Source organism: Equus przewalskii, chromosome 17 (genome assembly GCF_037783145.1).
Source record: "Equus przewalskii isolate Varuska chromosome 17, EquPr2, whole genome shotgun sequence".
NCBI classification, from domain to species: domain Eukaryota; kingdom Metazoa; phylum Chordata; class Mammalia; order Perissodactyla; family Equidae; genus Equus; species Equus przewalskii.
In genome coordinates this window covers 18,721,546-18,744,137 of record NC_091847.1, presented here as the reverse complement: position 1 = coordinate 18,744,137, position 22,592 = coordinate 18,721,546, and the positions used below count along the sequence as shown (strand labels likewise).

The 22,592-nt window shown below is 38.6% G+C and overlaps 1 protein-coding gene across 10 annotated transcripts in view; it reads left to right on the top strand.

The window, feature by feature from the left end:
- ZRANB3 (zinc finger RANBP2-type containing 3) overlaps positions 1 to 22,592 on the top strand; it is a 216,319-nt gene that overhangs the window by 179,148 nt on the left and 14,579 nt on the right. For all 10 annotated transcript variants that reach the window (XR_011528336.1, XR_011528335.1, XM_070579602.1 and 7 more), the window contains 4 exons: positions 12,227 to 12,614; positions 15,301 to 15,498; positions 19,125 to 19,216; positions 22,068 to 22,169. Coding sequence is in view for 8 of the 10 variants with exons in the window: in XM_070579602.1 (XP_070435703.1) it covers positions 12,227 to 12,614; positions 15,301 to 15,498; positions 19,125 to 19,216; positions 22,068 to 22,169 (780 nt within the window). In the remaining 2 variants the exon portion in view is untranslated. The remainder of the gene's footprint in view (positions 1 to 12,226; positions 12,615 to 15,300; positions 15,499 to 19,124; positions 19,217 to 22,067; positions 22,170 to 22,592) is intronic.

The window sequence follows — 22,592 nt, the reverse complement described above, 5'->3', positions numbered from 1 at the left end:
TATCCAGCCATTTGAGTCCCTGGATCACTAAATGGCTTCTGAGGTCCCTTTCTCCCACCGTATACATATATACTATAAAGTATCTGAAGAGAAACGTGGTGCGGAAGTGATTCACACGTGAGCAACAGAAAGGGCTAATTTAGTAGGGGTCACAAATCCTACTCCTGCTTAGGACAAGTCTTCTGTCTGCTTGATTCCTCTCCTTCAGATCTCGGTAAGTCAGAGCTGCTTCCATTTTGTTACTTCAGAGAGTAGTTTCTTTCCATTTTGGAACACATCTCCAGATAGTTCCCAAATTCAGCCACACGCGGTCTCTGCTTTCCCTTACTAGTTGTTTTCCTTTTGTGGGCTCTTAGTTCAATATCTCCCAGTTTTCCTTTCTCCTCATGAGCCTCTCCTTGGTTGCCTAACCTTCCTTACCCTGCCTCAGGCCTTGCGTCTTTGTCCTGGCTCACACGCCTGCCTTTTCTCTCTCATAACCATCCTCAAGTCCCCTGGTCTGTTGTCCTCAAGGCCTTCTAGATCATGCTTTCCTCAAGGCAAATTTACATTTCAGACACCCACATTTGCATTAAAAATATATAGGATGGCTGCTGGTCTGCTGCAAAAAAATTATATGGAGTTGGGAAGGAGAACTCTTCAGCACAACTATAAAATTTTAAAATATGCCCTCAAAATTCAGAAACAAACTGCATCTTTTATTAAATGCCAACATTGTATGAAATGTTTGTTTTATTGTGGGCTAAGAAGTACAAATAAGAAATTGTCTCATACATATAAAAAATAACCTTGTTTCCTATGTATTGTCTGGTTGAAAAAATGGTAGCAAAAAGAAAGTTGACCCCCAAAGCTGTGGTATTCGCGAAGTCTAAATCTCTCTTGTCCAAAATCTCTTGTTTCTGAATATGCAAAAGCACTGGAACTTGAAACTAACGCATTTTAAATTAGAATATTTATTTAATATATATTTTAGAATTCAAACCACTCTGCAAATGTTATATAATTAGTCTGCATAATAGCCTAATGAGGACAAGAGGGTAGCCTCATTGTTATAGACAGAGATATATAAATATCTTATGTCACAAAGTATTATTACTAGACATTTGTCTTATTTACCTTTATGATTTCAATTCACTCAGTAATAATAATTAAAATATATGAATGGTGGTTCCATGTAGCGACTGTGCTAAGCCTTTAACATTCGTGATCTTATTTAACCTTCACAGCTACACCATGAGGCAGATACTGTTACCATTTCTCACTAAAGCTCAGAAAGGTTAAATAATCTACCCAAGTTCGTATGACCAGTAAGTGGCAGGGTTAGGATTTGAACCCAGGTCTTTCTGCTCCAAAGTCCCCTTCATAACCTGGCTGAAATATACTAGATGCATTAGAGTTAGCACACTGTAGACCCTCGATTATTTGTGGAGTGAATAGAGAACATTGAAACACTTCAGTTTGGTTTAGCCAATGTTTATGGAATGTGTACTACATACAGAGCATTCAGAGATCATTCATTATATAAACATTTAGTAAGATTATATAGAAGGCAAATCAAAACCACAGTGAGATATCACTTCACACCCACTAGGATGACTAAAATTACAGGCAACAAATTTTGGCAAAGTTGTAGAGAAACTGGAACATTCATACCTTGCTGGTAGAAAAGTAAAATGGTGCAGCCATTTTGAAAAACAGTCTGGCAGTTCCTTAAAATGTTAAACACGGTGTTACCCTGTGACCCAGCAATTCCACTTTCAAGGGAATTGAAAACATATATCCACACAGAAACTTGTACATAAATGTCATAGCAGCATGATTCATAATAGCCAAAAAGTTAGCCCAGTCCGGATGTCCATTAGTTGATGAACGGATAAACAAAAGTAGTATATTCATACAGTGGAATATTATTTGGCCATAAAAAGGAATGAAGTACTGATATATGCTACAACATAAATGAACTCTGGAAACATTACACTAAGTGAAAGAAGCCCACAAAAGGCCACATGTTGTCTGGTTCCATTTATATGAATTGGCCAGAATCAGCAAATCTGTAGAGAAATAAAATAGATTTGTGGTTGCTAGGGGTTTGAGGGAAGGAGACATGGAAAGTGACTGCTTAATTGGTACAGGGTTTTCTTTTTGAGGAAGATTAGCCCTGAGCTAACATCCACTGCCAATCCCCCTCTTTTTGCTGAGGAAGACTAGCCCTGAGCTAACATCCCGGCCCATCTTCCTCTACTTTATATGTGGGACGCCTACCACAGCATGAATTGCCAAGAAGTGCCATGTCCACACACGGGATCCGAACCAGCAAACCCCCGGCCACCAAAGCAGAACGTGTGAACTTAACCACTGTGCCACCGGGCTGGCCCCCCAAGGTTTCTTTTTTGAGGGTGATGAAAATGTTTTATTAAATGGTGCTAGTGGTTGCATAATTCTGAAAATACTAAAAATCACTAAAGTGGACACTTAAAAAGAGTGAATTTTATGGCATATAAATAGATTATATCACAATAAAGCTGTTATTTATAGAAGACTATATGCTAGGTGCAAAGATAAAGAAAACAGCTAACTTTCCCTTGGAGCTTACTCTTAATTTGGGAGAGACAACTGTGAGCAAGTCATTTTAATGCAGCATAATAAATGTGAAAATAGAGATATGTAAACCAGGCTCTGGGAACACAGGACAGAATAAATAACTACCTGGGGCACGTGGGAAATTTCCTTAGGAAACTCTGAGCTGGATTTTGAAGGATGAGTTCAAAGGGAGCAGGTCCTGGTTCAGCCAGCAGGGACACCAAGAACATTCCCCAAAGCACAGTCATGAGCAGATATCCGTTGTGCTGGGAATGGGAATTCCATGTGAATGTGTGAGCATAAGGCACACGAGGAGTGAGTCAAAGGAGAAGAAAGCTGAAACTTTGGCATCCGTCAGATGGAGAGGAGCCCACGCATGCCACGCCGAGAAGTTGGACTTTATCTTGGAAGTAGTGCAGTGTCATGAGAGGCTTTTAAGGAGATGAGTGACGTGATCAGATTTCTGTTTATAGAAGATAATCCTGGTGGCAGTGTGGGAAATGAAGGGGAGGAGGAGAGACAGAGGTTCTTAGAGGCAGTGGTATTTAGGGAGTGGATTACTTCTGCCCTCCCTCCCATCCCGTTTCAGTCTGTGGTGAAGGGGTTTCCCGTCTCTCCACTCCCTCTCAGGGCTTTCTCCGCCTTCCCCTGGAGGAGGAGTTGTTAACCTGATTTTTCAGAGCATGAGAACTTGGGTGGGCTGCAGTTCAGGGCTAGTGGGTTACTGTACTCTGCAGAGGCGTGCCTCTCGCACTTGTGTCTCCACTGTAAGTAGAGCAGATGTGCCTCCCCTGGAAGGCCCTATGGTCTCCTCTGCTGCTAGATTTGGGGTGAGAAGTCAGAAGTCCCATTGTGGGTTTGGGTTTTAGCCAGCTTCTTCAGTACACCTTTTACCAAAATTTTACTTTGGTGCTGTCAGGCACTTACAGGTCTACTAATAAAGTCCGTTCCTTTTTATTCATAAGGCTATTACTATAGAGAAGGCTCGTTTGTCAAGGATTCCCAGACGGACTCCACGAACTCCTAACAGTGGTAGTGGTAATGAAGAGGAAAATAAAAATTCCAGACATTTCAGAGGTAGAATCAACAGAGTGTGGCCTGGATGAAACCCTGCCTGATAGCAGCAAGTGCAGAAAGGGGAGGGGAGTTTGAAGCAAGCATTTAAGGGAGTTGCCAGAACCAGAGGTAGGTAGGGGAGGACAAAATGAAGTGGTAGGAAGTGATCCAGTTTACTCTAAAACTGGAGAATCCAGAGCAGAGGGCTTCGTGGTTAATTTGGTAAGGAGTGGGGAGCCAAGAGATTGTGATGGTAGGAGAGGAGCTGGCTGATGGACAGCATGAAGGGTCCATTCAGGACCTCTTGAGGTTGAGGAGCCTCTGAACCACTCAGCTGATGTCCGTGAGGCCTTTGGACACCAGGCCTTAAAAGAGAGATTATGGCACGTGGGTACTGATTAACTTACCCCTCTGAGTCACATTCTAGTGATCTGTCCATTATATTATATAATATTTTGGTTTTAAGTTCTAATTGTCCTTGTTGGAAGAGATAGCCATTCCCAAAAACATTTGCCTGCACTGCATTTGATGTCATCTTTAAAAAAGAAGTAATAACATTTTTTCTTTTTTTTACCACTTTGTTTTTTTAATCAGAGTGTTGTTTTATTTTCTCTATGCCCACAGAAAAAAACTTGTGCCTAAGAGTGGATCATTGCCAAAATTTTATTTAACTACATAGGAATGGACATTTTGCAAAATCTGAAAATTCAGTCAGTCATTTCTTTTTTAGGAGAATTTAAATTCGTCTTTTTTTTAGTTAGATAATTAAAACCCTACTTTTGTGACTCTCTATCCTCTGGCTTGTTTACAAATTTTAGTGAAGGCTTTTAGTTCCAGTTCCAGTCATTAATCGTCTGCCATTCAGCAGACAAGCAAGATGTCCCAATCACCCATTTGTAACACAGCGGATTTGTTAATTCTTTTAGGAACGGGAGATGAATGATATGAGGCAGTCATGGTTCCTACCAGAGCTGCCCTTTGATCAAAGCCTGTTAAACCCGTCCTCAGTGCTTTTGGTGGTGGTGTGTGCTGCTCTGGAGCCGCACCAGGCTTTGAAGTGCTTTATTGTTTTTATGAGTTTTACTAGATTTCCTTTTCCTCTCCTTCAGTTGTAATAACTGACTTTTAATCCTATCGTCATGGCCAGGGGATTTGTCTCTAAAGAGCAGTGGTTTACCCTGGTGCAAAGCAGAGCAAATATATTAGGTCCCTGAACCTTTCAGATAAAAACACGCATTTTGCCACCTTAAGCATTTTTCAGTTTTTATTCCCAGCACTTCTCGGCAAAAACAATATTTTTTCTTTTGTTTTTCAAAAACAATATTGAACAAAAGACAGGAACATAATAACTGAGTGTTAAGTATATAACTGCAGAGAGGAATATGTTCTTCTATTTTCCACATCACTTATGACATAGGTATGTTGACTTAACTATTTCCCTAAGCCTTGTGATAAAAATTACTGCAAACTTAGATTGCTCCTCCTTTTTTAGAAACACCTACATTTAAGTTTCTTGTTTATTACACATTACAAAGTTCACTTAATATAGTTATTTCTTTACAAGGACAAATAGTAATGATGAGTTAGAACATTTTCTATAATTTGTTACTATAATGTCTCTTCTAAGTGCAAGAATGTAGTTACAAAACATAAAAGACTTTTTAGCTTAATCTTGCTATTAAGTAACAAAGCTTTCCTAGGCCATAAAAATATTTTGTCTTTCTGTATTCCTGCCTTTCTTTACCACTGAGAAATGCTGATAACATTAATAAAGTTGGTAATTTTTCAAATGTGGAACTGCCAGGATGGTATGGGTGCTGAGTGTTTGACTATCAGTATGCTGTTGTAATTAGAGGATTCTGGTCTATTTTGGCGACACTGATAAAGCTTGCTCCTGCAAGGAGTCATGTTACTGATAATCTAATACTTTTAGAAAACGTGTTTATTTGGGGAACATTTTGTTTACAATTATTTCCTACTGCCTTTTTTTCAGATGCTTTAATCAGTGGATCCATATTCACTTTGTAAAAAACTAATTTAATAAAAAAAAGACAAAAAGGAAATTAATTAGAAGCATCTGACAGATACAGGAATTTTGCATTCACATTTAGTATCTGTGTCTACAGCTCTCATTCAAGGTCACTTCCTTCTTTTATTAACCAGACATGTCCCAAATACCTGCTGGAATCTCCATAAGGAGCTCATGATGATATGGCACTGTCTCAAAGCATCAAGGATAGTGTGTTTAGTTTTAAGCTGAGCTACGTGACATTGTGCCTTTGAGTCCTGCCAGCACAGTAATTCCCTAGCGGTTACAATCCATGCACTTTCTTCTACTCACCTCATCAATAGTTTCTCTCTGTTTGACTGTGTGAGCATTCCCATGTCATTTGCTGTCTTATGGGAAGCAGTTCAGAGTCCAGTTACAGTAACAGACAAAGGAGCTAAGTGAATATGTTTCATGCCTGAGTAGAAGTTACTCTGTTTTGGTATTTTTCAGGTTTTGAAGTTATTACTTGAGAGAAGCTGAGGGATTCTTATTAAGTATTTCAGAGAATTTATGTATTTGTTTCCCCTTAAAAGGAGCTAGGGGGCTGGCCCAGTGGCGCAGCAGTTGAATTCATGTGTTCTGCTTCAGAGGCCCGGGGTCCGCTGGTTCGGATCCTGGGTGCGGACCTATGCACTGCTTGTCAAGCCATGCTGTGGCAGGCATCCCGCATATAAAGCAGAGGAAGATGGGCACGGATGTTAACTCAGGGCCAGTCTTCCTCAGCAAAAAGAGGAGGATTGGCAGCAGATGTTAGCTCAGGGCTAATCTTCCTCAAAAAAAAAATCAAATATAAAAAAGAGCTAGTTTACATATGTCTACACGTGTACATTCACACATGAACCCTCACTCTCTCTTCTGTAGAAAATTCAGGAAAGAAATGGAGCTATCAAACCACATGTGCATCTTCAGACGTTTGATTCTAATCCAGTAGCTCTTAACCTTTGTTGGGTCCTGAACACCTTTGAGACTATAGAGAGAGTCAAGAATTGCTCCCCAGAAATGCACATACAATCCAGACAACATTTTATAGATAATTTCAGGGATTTCTCAGGCTCATTGAAGGCCATCCAAGGTCTTGTGAGAGGCCCACGGATCCCAGCTTAAGCACTCGTGTTCAGTAAACCTGTAACCCTTCTCTGTCCCCATCCGACACCTATAATTACCATTAGGATGTGTCAAAGAGGTTTTCTCACCTGTTTTTCTATCAGTCATAGCAGCTAAGTGTCAGAGAAACCTGTCAACGAACTTCCTGCCTGATCGCTTAGAGGCTACAATCAGAAAACATAACCGATAGTATGGATCAGGTTTCTAACTGATTATCTCAGAGGAAGTCTTTATTCCTGTTAGGCCTTACAGCTTCCGGCACCCCTGCGGCCAGGGCACCAACTTGGAAGGTTAACTACCTGTAACCACATTCATCATTGTCCAATTTAGCCATCCTAACTTTAGCTAAAGTCATTGCTACTGGTTAATCTTGCCCTCTCCTTTTTCTAAAATTATACTCTGTGTGTATCCTTTGGTTCTCAAAATTATATAAAATAATTCCCTTTTCACACACCCACTCCTTTTCTGGGTTTTGCTTGCTCGAGTCTCATTTTATGATTACCCAAGCAGATGTGGTTTCAAAATAGCACCTATATTGATTACTCCCATGCACTGTAAGTAAATCCTCATGGTGGCAGAGGTATGCATCAATTTCTGATTACTGTCAGTCACTGCTAGCCTTTACTCTCAACCTGCCTCTGGCACATAATGAGAACGTCTCAGACGCTAATTTCCAAAATTAGTCAATGCTTAAAAAGTAAAAGAACTTCTTTTAAAAATAGCTTAATTAAATAGCTTAATTAAAGAGATCAACTGTAAAGCTGATATTTTAAGGCTCTGAGAATTCTTTTTGGAAAGATGTCTTAGGGTTTTTTTGTATTGTTAGGACGGTTGCTTTTTTTATAAACAAATCTGAAATAATTTTGTTGTGTTTTAGTTTTTGGTGGTCAGATGGAGAGATTAACATGTTTTTAAAGAAACAAATTCTTTAAAATGTAGAATGGGACAAAAGATTCTAATATTATTTAAACATTATTTAGTCTAAGTGATGATGGCCTGTTATTGTATATTATATTTATTTTGTATTTTATATGTGTATTTCTTATATTTTATTTATTTAGCTGTTTTATTTGCTCCTTCTAAAAATGTCTTTAAAGTATATCTAGGAAGAGAGCCAGCTGAGGGAAAGGAGTAAGACAGTAAGTTGAAAGCAAGTGTCTTAAGTGAAAGACTCTTTAGTTAGTGGTGAAATCCTTGGGTCCCAGGTCACTGGTAGTCAGCATTGTATCTTTCAGGCAGGAGACTGGAGACTCCTTTCTGGAGAAATTGACTGGACCAAGAAAAGACTATGGAGACTGAAACAGGTCTCCTGACAGTCACTGATGACCTTCAGTGAAGTCCCCCTCATGGAACTTCCAATAGCGTTTTAGTGTCTTGTTCTTAAATATGAACGGACAGCAAAGGCCACCAGGCATGGAGGAAAGCCTTTCATGTGGCAAGCAGAGAGCAAAACAAGCATGTAAGCCAAGAAAGGGATACAAAAGAAGCAGAGACAATGCAACGAGGTGAAGAAAACTTTAAAAAAAAACAAGCTACTACCATTAATATATACAGAGAAATAAAAGAAAATATTGCACCCATGAAAGCAGAACAAGGAAAAGCCCTTAGAAATTGAACTGTAATATCAGAAAATAATAATTCAACAAGGATAGAAAGGAAGATAATGAGGAAATCACACAGAAAGTAGAACAAATAGAGATAGAAAAAGTGAAGAAAATGAAATGATCAGTTCAGAAGCTTTTTGCTTAGTAGAATTCCAGAAAGAGAAGACAGAGGAAGGAAAAAAATAGAAGAAAATTTCCCAGAACTGAGGGACGTGAGTTTTTTTGATTGAAGGTGCCCAGTGAGCACCCCATGTATTGAATGGGAACCCAAAACACACAGCCGCTAAAGCCACGACTCTCCTGATTTTTCTCCCTTTCTTAGTGTTCCTTTTGTGTTTCCTTCCTTGGTATCTCTTCCTCATTCCACCCTTAAATGTTGTTCCCCTCCTTTCTGTCCTTGACTTTCACCTTTTCTTACTTCCTCCTCCCTCCCTGTATCATGACATTCGCTCCTCTGATTGTAACCACCTCTATATGTCAGGGGTCCTGGATGTGTGAATCCAGTTCTCTCTTTCTCTAGAATTCCAGACCTGCTTCCTGGAACTCTCCACTCGGGACCCACCAGCCCTCATACATGTCTAAGAGTGAACTGATTTTCTTATTTCTTCTCTTTTTGCCTTCTAATGAGCCCATTTATCTTCCCATATTCCCTGTTACAGTAACTGAAAATATCATCCCTACAATGGTACAAGTCAGAAATTTGGGATTTTGAGGATCACTCTGGGCCCGTCCATCTTCCTCACCCCTCACATTCAGTCAGTCTGTCCTATCAGATCTTCTTGGTGATAAGCCCCATGTGTCCTGAGTTCCCAGGCAACCCTCCCATCCCTTCATTCTTATATATGAAGGGATGACCAAGGTCCTTGGCCATTTCAGAAGAAGATCTGTAGCATGAAAGAGGTGAACAAACATAAACTAATACATAAACTGATGCTAAAGATAAGTTTTTAAAAACTCAGATTAGTAGCGTCAGATTTGAGATTTTATTGCAAATATAAAGTCAGAATACTACGAAAAAGAAATGGAATAAGAAGGAACTTTTAGATGTTAAAAATATGACTGCCAAAACAAAATAATTCTTAATTGAAAGATAAAAATAGAGAAAAACTCCAAGAGTTTAGAGGGTAAAAAGACAAAGAGAAGGAAAATATGGGAATAAAAGATAGGATATAAATGTCTCAGTCTAATGTTCTGCAAACAGGAATTCCAGAAAAAAAGAAAATGAAGAGGAAGAAACTAGAAATTTCCAAAAGCTAAAGATAATCAAAACAATTCAAAATTAAGGTATCCTGGGTGCTAAGTAGAAGGCATATAGATATAGATATATAAATATAGGTCATGGTGAAAATTTAGAACACCAGGAATAAAAAGAAAATCCTGAAAGCCTCTAAAATGAAGAAAAAGTTTGCAACTTATGAAGGAACACTGTTAATATCATCAGATGTGGGAAGAAATAGAGCAATGTCTAAAGATTTAAGGAGAATTGTATGCCCGATGAAACTGCTGACTAAGGGTTAGGGCAAAATTGGCTCGTTTCTAGACATGCAAGGACTCAGAAAATTGACCTCCATGTAAAAACACCATGGTTTAACTAGAAATAGCTGATAGAATTTGTTCATAGAACTTGCTGAACATTTGCTAGTATTTTCAAAGTCCTGCAAGCCCTCTTTGCAGTCCTATTATATGAAATAGAACATTTTGTTTAAATGTTTATCTTTGTTTCTGTTACTTTTTTTTTACCACTAAACTCCATCCGTCTGCTAATCTCTCTGCTTTTCTCCATCCTTTTGTTAGAATTTCTCTTGTGCATTGTTTTAAAAATCTTATCTCATGGTTAATGATTTCAGTCTTTATATTTTTACCTAGATTCTGTAATTTCCACAACTAATTAGATGACTTTTTTTATAGTATATGAGAATATATAAATAACAGTCGTACAAAATAAAAGTTGAACATTATGACGGGAGGGAGCTCTTTTCCTATAATATATGTTTTAATTTTGCCAATATGGGAACAACCTAAATCTTCCTTCCTTCTCCTTTGCTTTTTTTGGAATTTTTACATTTATGATTATATATATATATATATGTATAATTATAAAATTCATCATTTTAACCATTTTTAAGTGTGTACTTCAATAGTGATGCCACTTAATACTAAATTCACAATGTTATGCAACCATCACCACTATTTTCAACTTTTTCATTACCCCAAACAGAGACTCTGTAACCATTTAGCAATAACTCCCCATTTTCCTTTCCATAGCTCCCACTGATTCTTCTGTCTTTATGAATTTGCTAAATCTATCTTTCTTATGCAGCACCACTAAGAAGTGCAGATAAGATTTATTATGTAAAATCTCTCTTTACAATATACAGTATTTTGCTATCGTTATCTATAGTATCTGTCTTTGTTATCTATTGCTGCATAACAAATTACCCCAAAATTTAGTGTCTTCAAACAACAATAGTCATATATTATTTCTTATGGTTTCTGTAAGTGAGGGATTGAGCCAGGGTATAATGGAGATGATGTGTCTCTACCCTATGATGACTGGGACCTTTGCTCAAAGACCTCCAGGCTGGGATCTGGAAACACCTGAAGGATTGTTTACTCACTGTCTGGTAATTGATGCTGCCTGTACCCTGGGGGCCTATATGGGGTTGCCAACTTGAATATCCACGCGTAGTTTCTCCAAGTGGCCTGGGCTTCCCTACAACATGATGCCTAGGCTCCCAAGGCGAGCATCCCAAGATGTAAAGAGAGAGAGACAGAGTGCCAATAGCCAAGTGGAAGCCATGTTACCTTCAACGACCAAGCCTCAGAAGTCTCACAGCGTCACTTTCACTGTATTCTGTTAATTGAGATGGTTACACAAGTCCACCCAGTTTCAAGGGAGGGGAACACAGACCCCACCTCTAAATGTAGGTGTGTCAATGTCACATTGTGAGAAGAACATGTGAAATGGGATAAGAATTGGTGTGGCTATCATTGGAAATGCAGTGTGCCACAGTGTGTGTCCACCATGGTACCCAATTGAGGCCCCAGCAAGACTTCTCTAAAACTAACTCATTTAATTTACGTTAACTGCCAGCTAGTTGATCATAGAGATAGGTATCTTCCTTTCTTTAATAGGAGGCTGAGATTTATATATTGAAAAGATGAAAAACATGAGATAGTGATGTAGCTATTCTTAGAAAAGAGAAATATATTTCTTGAAGACAAGATAATTATTAAAATGTGTCTGTTAAAGAAGTTGTTCTAATTAATAGCTTTAATGCTATTTGAAAAATGCTCTCTGGTCAAGAAAACATTTTAATATGAAAAAGATATTGTTTATTGACATTGTATTTATAGTTTGGGCATGAAAACATTTTTCAAGGTTCTTGATTGACTTGAAATATTTAAACACACAATCGCCTCTTTTCCCTGACATACATCTAGAGCAGATAGTTTATGAAGTGTATTTTTATGACATAACTTCTATAGCCAAGTTACCTAACCTCTAAACCTGGAGTCCTCCTCTGAAATATGGGAAGAATAATAGTACCTGCCTCACAGAGCTGGCATGAGGATTAAATGTGCTAGTAAGTGTAAAGTGCTTGGCACGTTGTAAGTGCTAAAATAAAGTTAGACACAGGAAATATATGGATGTGTTAATGGTATCCTGCGTATATGTATGTATGAAGAGTCATAGCGTAATTGAATTCATTTCCAACAAAGTAGTCAAAAGACAAAGGAATATGGTTAAGGAAAATAGTTTGTTAAGCAGTTTCGTTTAGAAAGAGCATATTAGATTCTCCTTAATTTGATAACTCTTTGTCTTTCCTAGTTTGAAAAAGAAAAACAGCATGATATTCGATCATTCTTTTCACCAAAACCTAAGAAAAGACAATTGGTGACCTCTTCTGATGAATCACGGATGTCACAGGAGGAAAATACTGTAATGCCAGCAGACCCTGGAAAAATAGTTCCTAAAGATACCATTGATTGTGAAAGCAATTTTGAACCTAAAGCTAAAAGATTGCGATCAGTCGCCACCGATGACCGCGGCAGTCCCCTGGAGGAGAAACTGTCCTGGCCCCAGCAAACCAAAGCTCCAGGCCAGGCAACCCCCCCACTCCTCCCTGGAAAGGGCTGGCAGTGTGGTTTCTGCACCTATATCAATAACTCAGTGTTACCGTATTGTGAAATGTGTGAGAATCCTCAAGGTAGTGCTGGTGAGTACATGAGGGTGACCGTGGCGGGGCTGGCAGTGGTGTCTTCAGGTAACTGACCTGTGCTTTTAGAGATGACAGCCGTTATCAGAGGTTAGTGTGGCTCGGCACTGACTGTAGCTTTTAAGCTAGAGTAAGAACTTCACATAGTGAAGACTGAATTTATCCCCTTGTGGAATGTGAAAAGCTCCCAGTTCTGTCAAGAATGTATATCCCCGAGTGTCTGAGACATGGCATTAATTTGGCACAAATGGACATTTCTGATTAATGCCAGCAGGAAATGAATTCAGTGGGCAGGAATAGAAGCTCTGTTGCTATGGCAGCAAATATGCTTTATAGTCATAGACCTGCTGTTTTCTTTCCTCTGTAGATAATGCTTGTTTTTAAAGAAATTATAGTTATTTTTGTTTAAATAGCAAAATAATTCAATGTAGCTTCTTTGCCTAGTAAAATATACATGGTGCCATGATTCTTGCATGACAAATTATAAATATTCCCCTATAGATCTTCTTTTAAGAACGAATTTGATATCTGTTTTTAAGTTTATTCTTTTCCAAAACATGCTATTTTAAAAGTAGAAATCGTAAACATACTTCAGAGTATGTTTTTATAGCATGATACACCATCTTTTATTTTGTTTTTGAAATGGTTATTAATACCTGTGGTGGTCTTAAGAAAAAGATCATTAGTATTCCTTTTATTTCCAATTTTAAAGACCATTTTTATGGTAACTCAAAATGCCAAGTTGACACTTTTGGAAACTGGAAGAAATAATTTTATTTTCTCTGTTGTAATAGTTGTACACATCTACTTTTCAGTCATCTGGGAATTCTTGAGAGTATTGACATTAACAAAGACTCCACTAAGATATAAGTTCTGATACTGCAATTCCTTCCTGCCTGCCTTGCTTCCCTCTGTCTTACTTTTGATCTGAAAGGAAATGTAATCAGTAGCGGAGTCTTTCCTCTTTCAATTCTGGGTGTTCCTACCAAAATGACAAGTCTGCCATCTGGGTGGTTATATTTGAAATGTGGACACCTGTTGTCTATGAACTAAATTGGAACCACAAGCTTATTCCATATAATATCTCTCACAATTTGCATTATCTCATTCAATTTCCAACTGCTTCAGGCAATAAAAATAAAGTATCTCGTGACTGCAAAATAATGTCAGTTCACGTTAAGTATATAAGTTGAGCGGTTTAGCAACAGAAATCGTAGTTTAATAGGGTTTTATAGTTCTGATTTTTCTTTGTGATACCAAGAGCAACAATAAAAATGTCTAAACCCATGATTTAATTAATTCTCAAGCAACCTAAAGGAAAACAAAACACCTTTTGTGAATATGAAACAATATTCACAAACGATATGAATTGATTAAAGAGAAATACATATCCTAAGTAACAGTGATATTACTGTATATAAATATAATAATTATTAGACTAATATCACTACACTTTGGCAAAATTATGTCCAACCTTGATTTGGATGCACCCCGGAAGTTGAAAATTCTAATTAATTCTAATTCATCTAAATTTTTTTGTCCAATGCCTGCCCTATAACACTTTGAGGAAATGGTAGAATCTGAGAAGTTAAAGGAGCAATATTAGTTCCCATAAAATACCGTTGCATAAAGGTGGCTAATGCAGTCTCTAGTACATTAGATAAAATTTGGCATAGTATTTAATGAACACTAATATTTGTCAATAGGTAACACTTCTGTCATCTTTGTTCTTAATACCGGTTGTTTGTACTTGACATCTTACAGTTCATATCCCCAGACTTCTATCTCTCACTTGAATTCCAGATTGGATATGGCCAGTGGCCTATGTGACGTCTCCACCTGGATGTCTAATAGGTACCTCACGCTTAACATGTCCAAAATGGAATTCTTGATTCACCACCACCACATTTAACACTCAAATCTTCTCTTCCCTCATCTTCCCTACATCATGCTAAAAACCTAGGAAGCATCCTTGATTCCTCTCTCTCCTCCCACACTTGATCCAGCAAGTTCTGCTGGTATAACCTCTAAAATATATCTTGATTCTAGCCACTTTATCTTTATTGCTACCATCCTACTGGAAGCCATCATTCTCTCTCTCAGACCTCAGGAACCTCCCTACCAGAGCCCCTTGTGGTCCATCTCTACACAGCAGCCAGAGTGACCCTTAAAATTTTAAATCATTATATTCCTTTGCCTAAAGCCCTCTAATGGCTTCCAGTTACATTTAGAATCTAATCCAAGAATACAGGCCCCCGGGCCAGGCTTCCCAGATTCATGCACAGCTCTCAGCTCAAATGGGGATCCTCCAAGCACTTTTACTCCCTTCACCCCTTCTCCTTACTCAGAAAAACCCTGTTTTTTTCTTTCTCTGAAAAGCCCCTAATTATTTGTTACCCGTTTATTTCTATCTCTGCCAGATAGTGTGGAATCTCCAGGAAGCGCAGAGACTTACCTGTCTGGTCCCTTGCTGCCTCTCCAGTGCCTCGAGTAGCACTTGGCATTTAGTGACTCCCAGTGACGTTTCCAAAGAATGAGCAAATATTGTTGACTTTGTTTCTTTTTTATGAGACCTAGCTGTGACTTTTTTTAAACTTTACTTTTTAGACTTGGCTTAGAGTAAATGATGACTTTATTTAAATTTATATGTAAATTATTTGTTTGATTTTCATAATTCTACAAATAGATAGCCTCAGCTATCCCCAGGATAAAAACAGAAAGGAGAAAGATGATTCTCAGAAAGACACCTCCAAAAAAGTTTGGACTAGTGCTGACTGTGAAAAACGAGTCCTTGCACAGTCAGAACCTGAACCTTTGGCTGAGAGCAAGGAAGAAGTATCCAAAATCGAGACGGAAGATGGAACCACGCCCAGGCCAGGTGATGGTAAGTCTTGTTTCCATTTCTAGCATCCAAATAATAGCCATGTACTTAGACATGTAATACTGTTAGTAGATTTGTGATTACTACCTTGTTCCAGGTTTGTTCTATTCTCATTTATATTAAAAATACCAACCATTTGTAACCACGTACTTAAACACAAGATGGCAAGAAGAGCAGAGCTGTTGGCATTCAGACATTACACAGAGAGTAGGACTGATACATAGCTGCACGCACTGCCCCCAGGCCTGTTGCCCAGCCTCAACCAAGCCTGGCCCATGGGGGTGGTTTTGATATTTGGGAGGTTCTTTTGGACAAAATTGTAAGATTGACAGATTATTAACGGCCACTTAGGAGATCATTAATCCTCTACACATGAATTTCTTTTAAATGGCTACAATTAATTGGGATATTTTAAATTTAAGAGTTTTTTTTTTTAAGGAAATGTTTTTAAGGTACATAATTTCAAGACTATGTGAATCATGACTGTACTTGGAGCCAACCATGTAGCGTTTCGGATTTATTTACTTCTTGGTTGATTCCATTCATTATTTATAGCTGTGATGGTTGGCAAATACCAGCCTGTATGTCATACATCACTATCTTTATGGGCCAGCTGGCAAAAGATTGTGAGTACTTTTGAGTAGTTTCCTTGTTACTCAGTTAGTGACCATAGTAACCCACAGATTGATGTTCTTATTATAACAACCCCAGAATTGTCAAGATGTCGGACTGTTGAAGTTTTTCTTCTAAATCAATTGCTATTAAACATAGATATAATTTGCTGTCAGATTCATAGCTTTAAAATGAAATGTTCATTTAAGAATTTCTGAGCTCAAGGCATCCTCCTTTCTTCTTTCCTCAACCTTCCTTCCGTCTCATTCCTCAAGGTCTTCCCAAAGAATATCTCAGAAGGGATCCTGTTTAGTCTGTTAGTTTTAAGGGACTTTAAGTAGACTGTGTAGACTCAGGTGGGGTATACCTTTTATGTCTCTAGTTTCCTTGTTTCTGCTGTGACAATCCCCCAAGTGCTGATGAGGCTCTTGGAGGACAGCATATGGCTCAGTGCACTAAACAGCAGGCCCAGAATCAACAGCTGGCAATTGTCATCAACTGGGCCATGAGTCTCTTCATCTATTGCCAGGAAATTCTGGCTTGGTAGGTGTACTTCACTTGGTAGGTGAAATTCTGGCCCCTTGAGGAAGACATATATTAGTTTTACTTACAAATACTTTTCAAAAATCATCCGACTTTTAGAAATTCTATTCTGCTGGTGAAATCTGCGTTGGCCTCATCCACTCCAGACCATGCCAGCATTGCCCCTATGCATATCCCCTGTTCCTTTTTTGACTTCTCAGATCACTGGGCTAACTCCACACAAGCAATATGCTTCCCATGTCCCCACTAACATGATTTCCGTGAAAAACAAACAGAAGGAAGAGGAGGCACTCTATGTTCGAATGTTTATTCTATCCGCATGTGCTCTTTTAGAATTAGAGTGGTGTGTACTATGCTGGAACAGTAACTTTGTTCTAACTGGAATTCTAGGGTCTGGAAGGATGGCTGCATCTTCAAAAGATGCATCCTCTGTAGTCTCAAACTATTAAATTACACTTCATAGAAACAATGAAAAGAAATGTGTAACCCAGTGTAGCTGCTAGCTACCAAGAATATCACCTGATTTGGAATTGTTCCTATAATGCTTTTTGTCAAAGAATGACTTCTGATCTTTAAGCATTAAGGCATTAACTGTAGTTCTTCAAATTTGAAGACACAAAGATTATGAGATGAATGTATTTTATGTGCATTAAGAAGGAAAAAAACTGCTAATTAAACTATGACATAATACTTTAATTATAGACCAGACCAGGTCATACCACCTTCTGTTGCTTTGCTGTTTCTTTCATTTGTTCTTAGGGATTTGGCATTTTCTCCTGCCTTTAGTCAATTGCTTGGCATGTAATAGGCAACCCTTTTGCACATCTCGGTATCCAAATGTGAGACAGCTTCCTGTATTTGCAGGGATCTCCTTCCTTTAGGCCTGTAGAAGCACTGAGTTACTCCTTTGCAAGAATATGAAAAATTTTGGTTAGTCCTCCAATGACACATTAGCCTCTTTAATATCAAATTTATTTGATATGCTCTCCTGCTCTGTATCCAGTTTTTCTTTTAGTATGCATGATAATTTTTCAGTTCAATACCAAATCATAGTGAAACATTTTGAACATATTTTAAAGGTAATTAAACTCAACACATGTAGTGACAACAATGCTGTACATACCTCAAGTGTAGTGTTAAAATGACAACAGTATTGGGGCTGGCCCCGTGGCTGAGTGGTTAAGTTCGCGCGCTCCGCTGCAGGCGGCCCAGTGTTTCGTTGGTTCGAATCCTGGGCGCGGACATGGCACTGCTCATCAAACCACGCTGAGGCAGCGTCCCACATGCCACAACTAGAAGGAGCCACAACGAAGAATATACAACTGTGTACCAGGGGGCTTTGGGGAGAAAAAGGAAAAAAAATAAATTCTTAAAAAAAAAAAAAAATGACAACAGTATTGTAGTTATGAGTGAGCTCATGCATGCTCAGGCAGTGAGAACTGCTTCACAGCTACCACCTGGCCCAAACTGATGGTAAAATGCCACGATTATTGACTATGAGACTTGCCAATTTCAGAGATGTTAAAGTGTGGGAAAAAATGTACATTTTTGAATTTATGAAATATGGGAATAATCCACAAACCAAATTTGTAAAGTGACCAATGGCTTGATTAGAAAAATAAAAATATGATGACATTGCCAAGTAGAATGGCAAACAAATCACAGAATTCTAGATCTGGGAAAATACTTTAAAAGGTCACTGAGGAACTGTGGCAGAGGTTAAAAGCACAGGCTTGAGCCCGATTACCGGGCTTAAGTCATCTTACTTGTGGTATGACCTTGGGCAAGTTAATGTGCCTCAGTTTCTTCCTCTGTAAAATACACTACTTATTTCTGAGAGGTGTTAACATATGTACTTAGAACACATTTTAAGTGCTTAAACTGTTAACTATAATTATTATTTAAATATGTTTTGATGAGCCTATCTCTCCTGCAGAATATATTGGTCAGTGGGACTGAGAAAGGAATAAATAAAAAGAGATTATCAGAAGAGAAGCTTGTTCACTCATTTCCTTTTGTGAATGTGAGGCATGAGGTCATAGGGAATCAGGCATTTAAGTGGCCCTTGACATAGCTATATTGCTGCTGATAATTAAAATGGTGCTCATTCAGCCTCACCTTAAACCCACTCTAGCAAAAGTCTAGATTTCGGACCGCTTCTAGACTGATAACTCCTGGTAGCAGGAAATTCTCCCTTATGCCTGACTCATATGTTTTCAGCTAATTCTGAATTTGTTTCTTTCTTGTTGAGTCATTAGCAAAAGTACAAAGCAACTGGTTCCCATACAAGCCAATATGCTCTTCAGTGGCCTACCATGGAAGTTTTATTTCAAGCCCAGGCACATGTTCTTTGTCAAATATGTTGATAAATTTGATACAGCTATTTCATCATTCTAACCTGCAGAAGATTAAAATAAGATATTTTGGATTAAGGCTAGGTAAGCCTTCAGGTTCTCTTTTATCTTCTTTATTAGAACAGTTGAAGAGCTCAGACACTTTGCCAGTGTATGACACCTTAATGTTTTGTGCAAGTAAGAATACTGACCGGATTCACCTCTATACTAAGGTAAGCATCATGTGGATTCTGTAGCTTGAAACATAGAAAAGCCTTTATTTTTCATGTTTCAGTGGAGATATTTAATTTTATTAACAAAGAGATTGGCATCTAGTTCTTTTCCTCCTTAATGCTAATTCTCAAATTCCTGTGTTAAATCTGAAGATGAAGAGAAGCTGACAGCATACAGTTAAGAGCATAGACTTCAGGGCCCGAGTGCCTTGGTTCAAACCTGGTACTAACTGTGCAATCTTGGACACGTTACTTACCTGCCCTGTGCCACAGTCTCCTCAGCTGAAAGAGTGGAGAGGAGTTGTTGCAAGGATAAAATGAGCTAATTCCTGTAAAGCACTTAGCACAGTGCCCAGCCATAAGGAACTCTCAGTGAATGTAGCCGCAGCAGCAGCAGCATCTTTGCAAAAGCCTGAGGCTGCCCATCTGTCTTGAGCAAGCTTTGTGAAGCTTTGCTAATATGATCGCTCAGATTCCTGCCATAGCCTACGTTAGAGGTGCCCAAACTTTTTAGTGTCAGGTCCTCTTTACGCTCCTAAAATTTGTTGAGGACCCCAAAATATTCCGTTTATGTGGGTTACATCTATTGATATTTACTGTACTTGAAATTAAGATGAAAACACTTAAAAATATTCATTTATTTAAGAGTAGCAATAATGTAAATATATTTATATCAATAGCATATTTTTATTAAAAATATTATTTTATAAAACAAAAATAATATTTAGTGAGAAGAGTGGCATTGTTTTACGTTTTTAGCAGTTTTCTCTAAAGTCTTAATAGAAGACTGTGGGATGCTCATATCTGCCTGTGCCTGGAAAACTTCACCATACATCGGTGACAGAATGCAAGTGAAAAAGGCAAATTATGTTTTACTATTATTGTGAAAACACTTTTGACTTTGTGGATCCCCTGAAAGGATGTTGGGGACCATGTGAGAACTTTGACCTGGGGGAACTAGTGTGAGTATTTGAGGAAAAATTTGCTGCGATTATATTACTTTTACTTGATCTACAGTTTCAAATTTCTAATCTTTATAAGTAAAGTAAAATAATATTTGTAACTTTTTAAACTCATGGGCCATTCTATTGAAAAAATGCCGTTTTTAAAGATGACTTGTGTTGGAGCTCCCCAAACTCAGTTACATGTTTTCTACTAAGCCAAATATAGATAGAAATACATGGTGTGCCAGGTAATAATTTTCAGTTCTAACTGAAGATTAGAAGAGATTGCTAGAAGATTAGGAGATGACCAGGATCGTGAATACCAGAAGCCCTAAGCAGCCTCCATTGTAGGACCACAGCCAAGAGAGACACCAAGAATGAAGCCAGGCAGTCAACAACGCTCCTCTTAAAGGCTTGGACCCCTGTCCACCACGTGAAGCCTCTAGACATGGGGGAGCACCAAGGACTCCTCTGCTCATCTAGAAGCAGGTCTAAGTGCCTGAGCCACCCTCATCCCCCATGTTGGGGGAGCTCCAGGCCATGCTTCTCAGACCATCACATGAGAGTAACAGAGAACTGGTCCCCAGAAGGGCTTGAAGGTCAAGAAGCCAAAGGATGGACACTAGGCACAGCACACCATAGGAATTCAGAAGCCCTTTAAATTCTTTCAACTTTTTGCTCTGTACAATGAAAGCTCTGCATCCTAAATCACCTCATCAGTGTTTTTACCATTTTGGGCAGAGACAGGAGAGAAACTTCAAACTCCTGGTAGAGGGTAGAGTTTGCCTGCTGCCTAGCCAAATACAGTGACAGCCTCGCTGACTCATCTTTTGGCTCTGCCACCCAGCCTGTATAGCAGGGGCCACCTCACATTCCTGATAGCTCTCTTAATAGTCTCAAGTGCTTTGTGTGTGTGTGTGTGCTGAAGAAGATTAGCCCTGAGCTAATGTCTGTGGCAGTGTTCTTCTACTTTATATGTGGGTCACCACCACAGCATGGCTGATGAGTGATATAGGTCCGTGCCCAGGATCCGAACCTGCAAACCTGGGCCGCCAATGCAGAGTGCACCTAACTTAACCACTATGCCACAGGGCTGACCCATAGTACATTTTTATGACTATTCTAAATACTTATATGTCCCATTATCATAAAATGTTATTCAGTTAATTTTCTAAATAGGAGACACTCAGCAGATGAAATGCCACAGATCTTTTCACAGATAGAATAGAGTTGAAAAGGAATCTTTCCTTTTTACCTTAGAAGAGCTGAAATAAAATCTAGAAGTAGAAATTTGGATAAAAACCCTAGTTCACTGCCTATAAGAGGAAGAGCAGTAACAGATGTTTATCATCCTATGTTGTATTAACAGTATAACTCTAAAGAACTGTTCCTTTCAGCCAAAATCCCAAGTCTAATTCGGAGTTTAGAATAAGTGTTGCATATCTAAACTTTTAATCTATATGTAAGTACTTTTGTGTGTTTTTTCCAAAGCAGCTGTGGGAACTGTAACATTTCTTTTTGGCTGAGAGAATTAGAATATAGGTTCAACTATTGTTGATACAATAGATTTTTACAAGCAGAGACTCTTCCCTTTAGTTTTGTGAAAGAAATACTTCATGTTTAAACCTTGTGTTTGGTTGACTACAGCCCTCTACATGGCATTTTTTACCCTGAAGAGTGAATGCCTTGGAGGCATCCAGGGGGCAATGGAGAGCTTGGCCCCCCTCCTCCACTCAGAATCCTTTCAGGGCAGCTGTGTGGGTGGAATCTCGTCTGGGATGTGCCACCCCAGTTTGTCTTTTAGGAGACTGGGCATATGATGCCATAGTACAGTTCTTTACTTTTAAAATAATTACTGGTGCCTACAGACAAAATGGATTAATAATGCCTTCCTAATCTATAATCAGGATGGAAACCAGATGAACTGTAATTTCATTCCTTTGGATATAAAATTAGACCTTTGGGAAGATTTACCAGCAAGCTTTCAGCTGAAACAGAATCGCTCCCTGGTAAGAATAGCCCTATGCATTTGTTTTAAATTAAAATTTGTTGAGTAATTTTAATGACTATTTCAAGTTTAATAAAAGCAGAGTTCTTTGTGGCCTGTTGCAGAGTCAAATCACTGGTTGCATTATAAGCAGTCCAGGCAGTTCCCTTGAATTACCGTGGTGCTAAGAATAAATGTGAAATCTGTTTCCTTGGCAAATGATCACACCTAGGCTTGCTGTTTCTGTGGATAGAATCATCCTCACATCATCTAATTTCTCATTCACAGGATTAGCAACTGTGATATTTGTATCTGACAGAATCACATTTTATCTTTGAAGGTTAAGTCCTAACAATGACAAATTCTGAGAGCAGGGATAAGACCATGCTGGGTGACTCTCAATTCACTGTCAGAAGCACCAGCATGCAACTGCAGGCCGGGTATC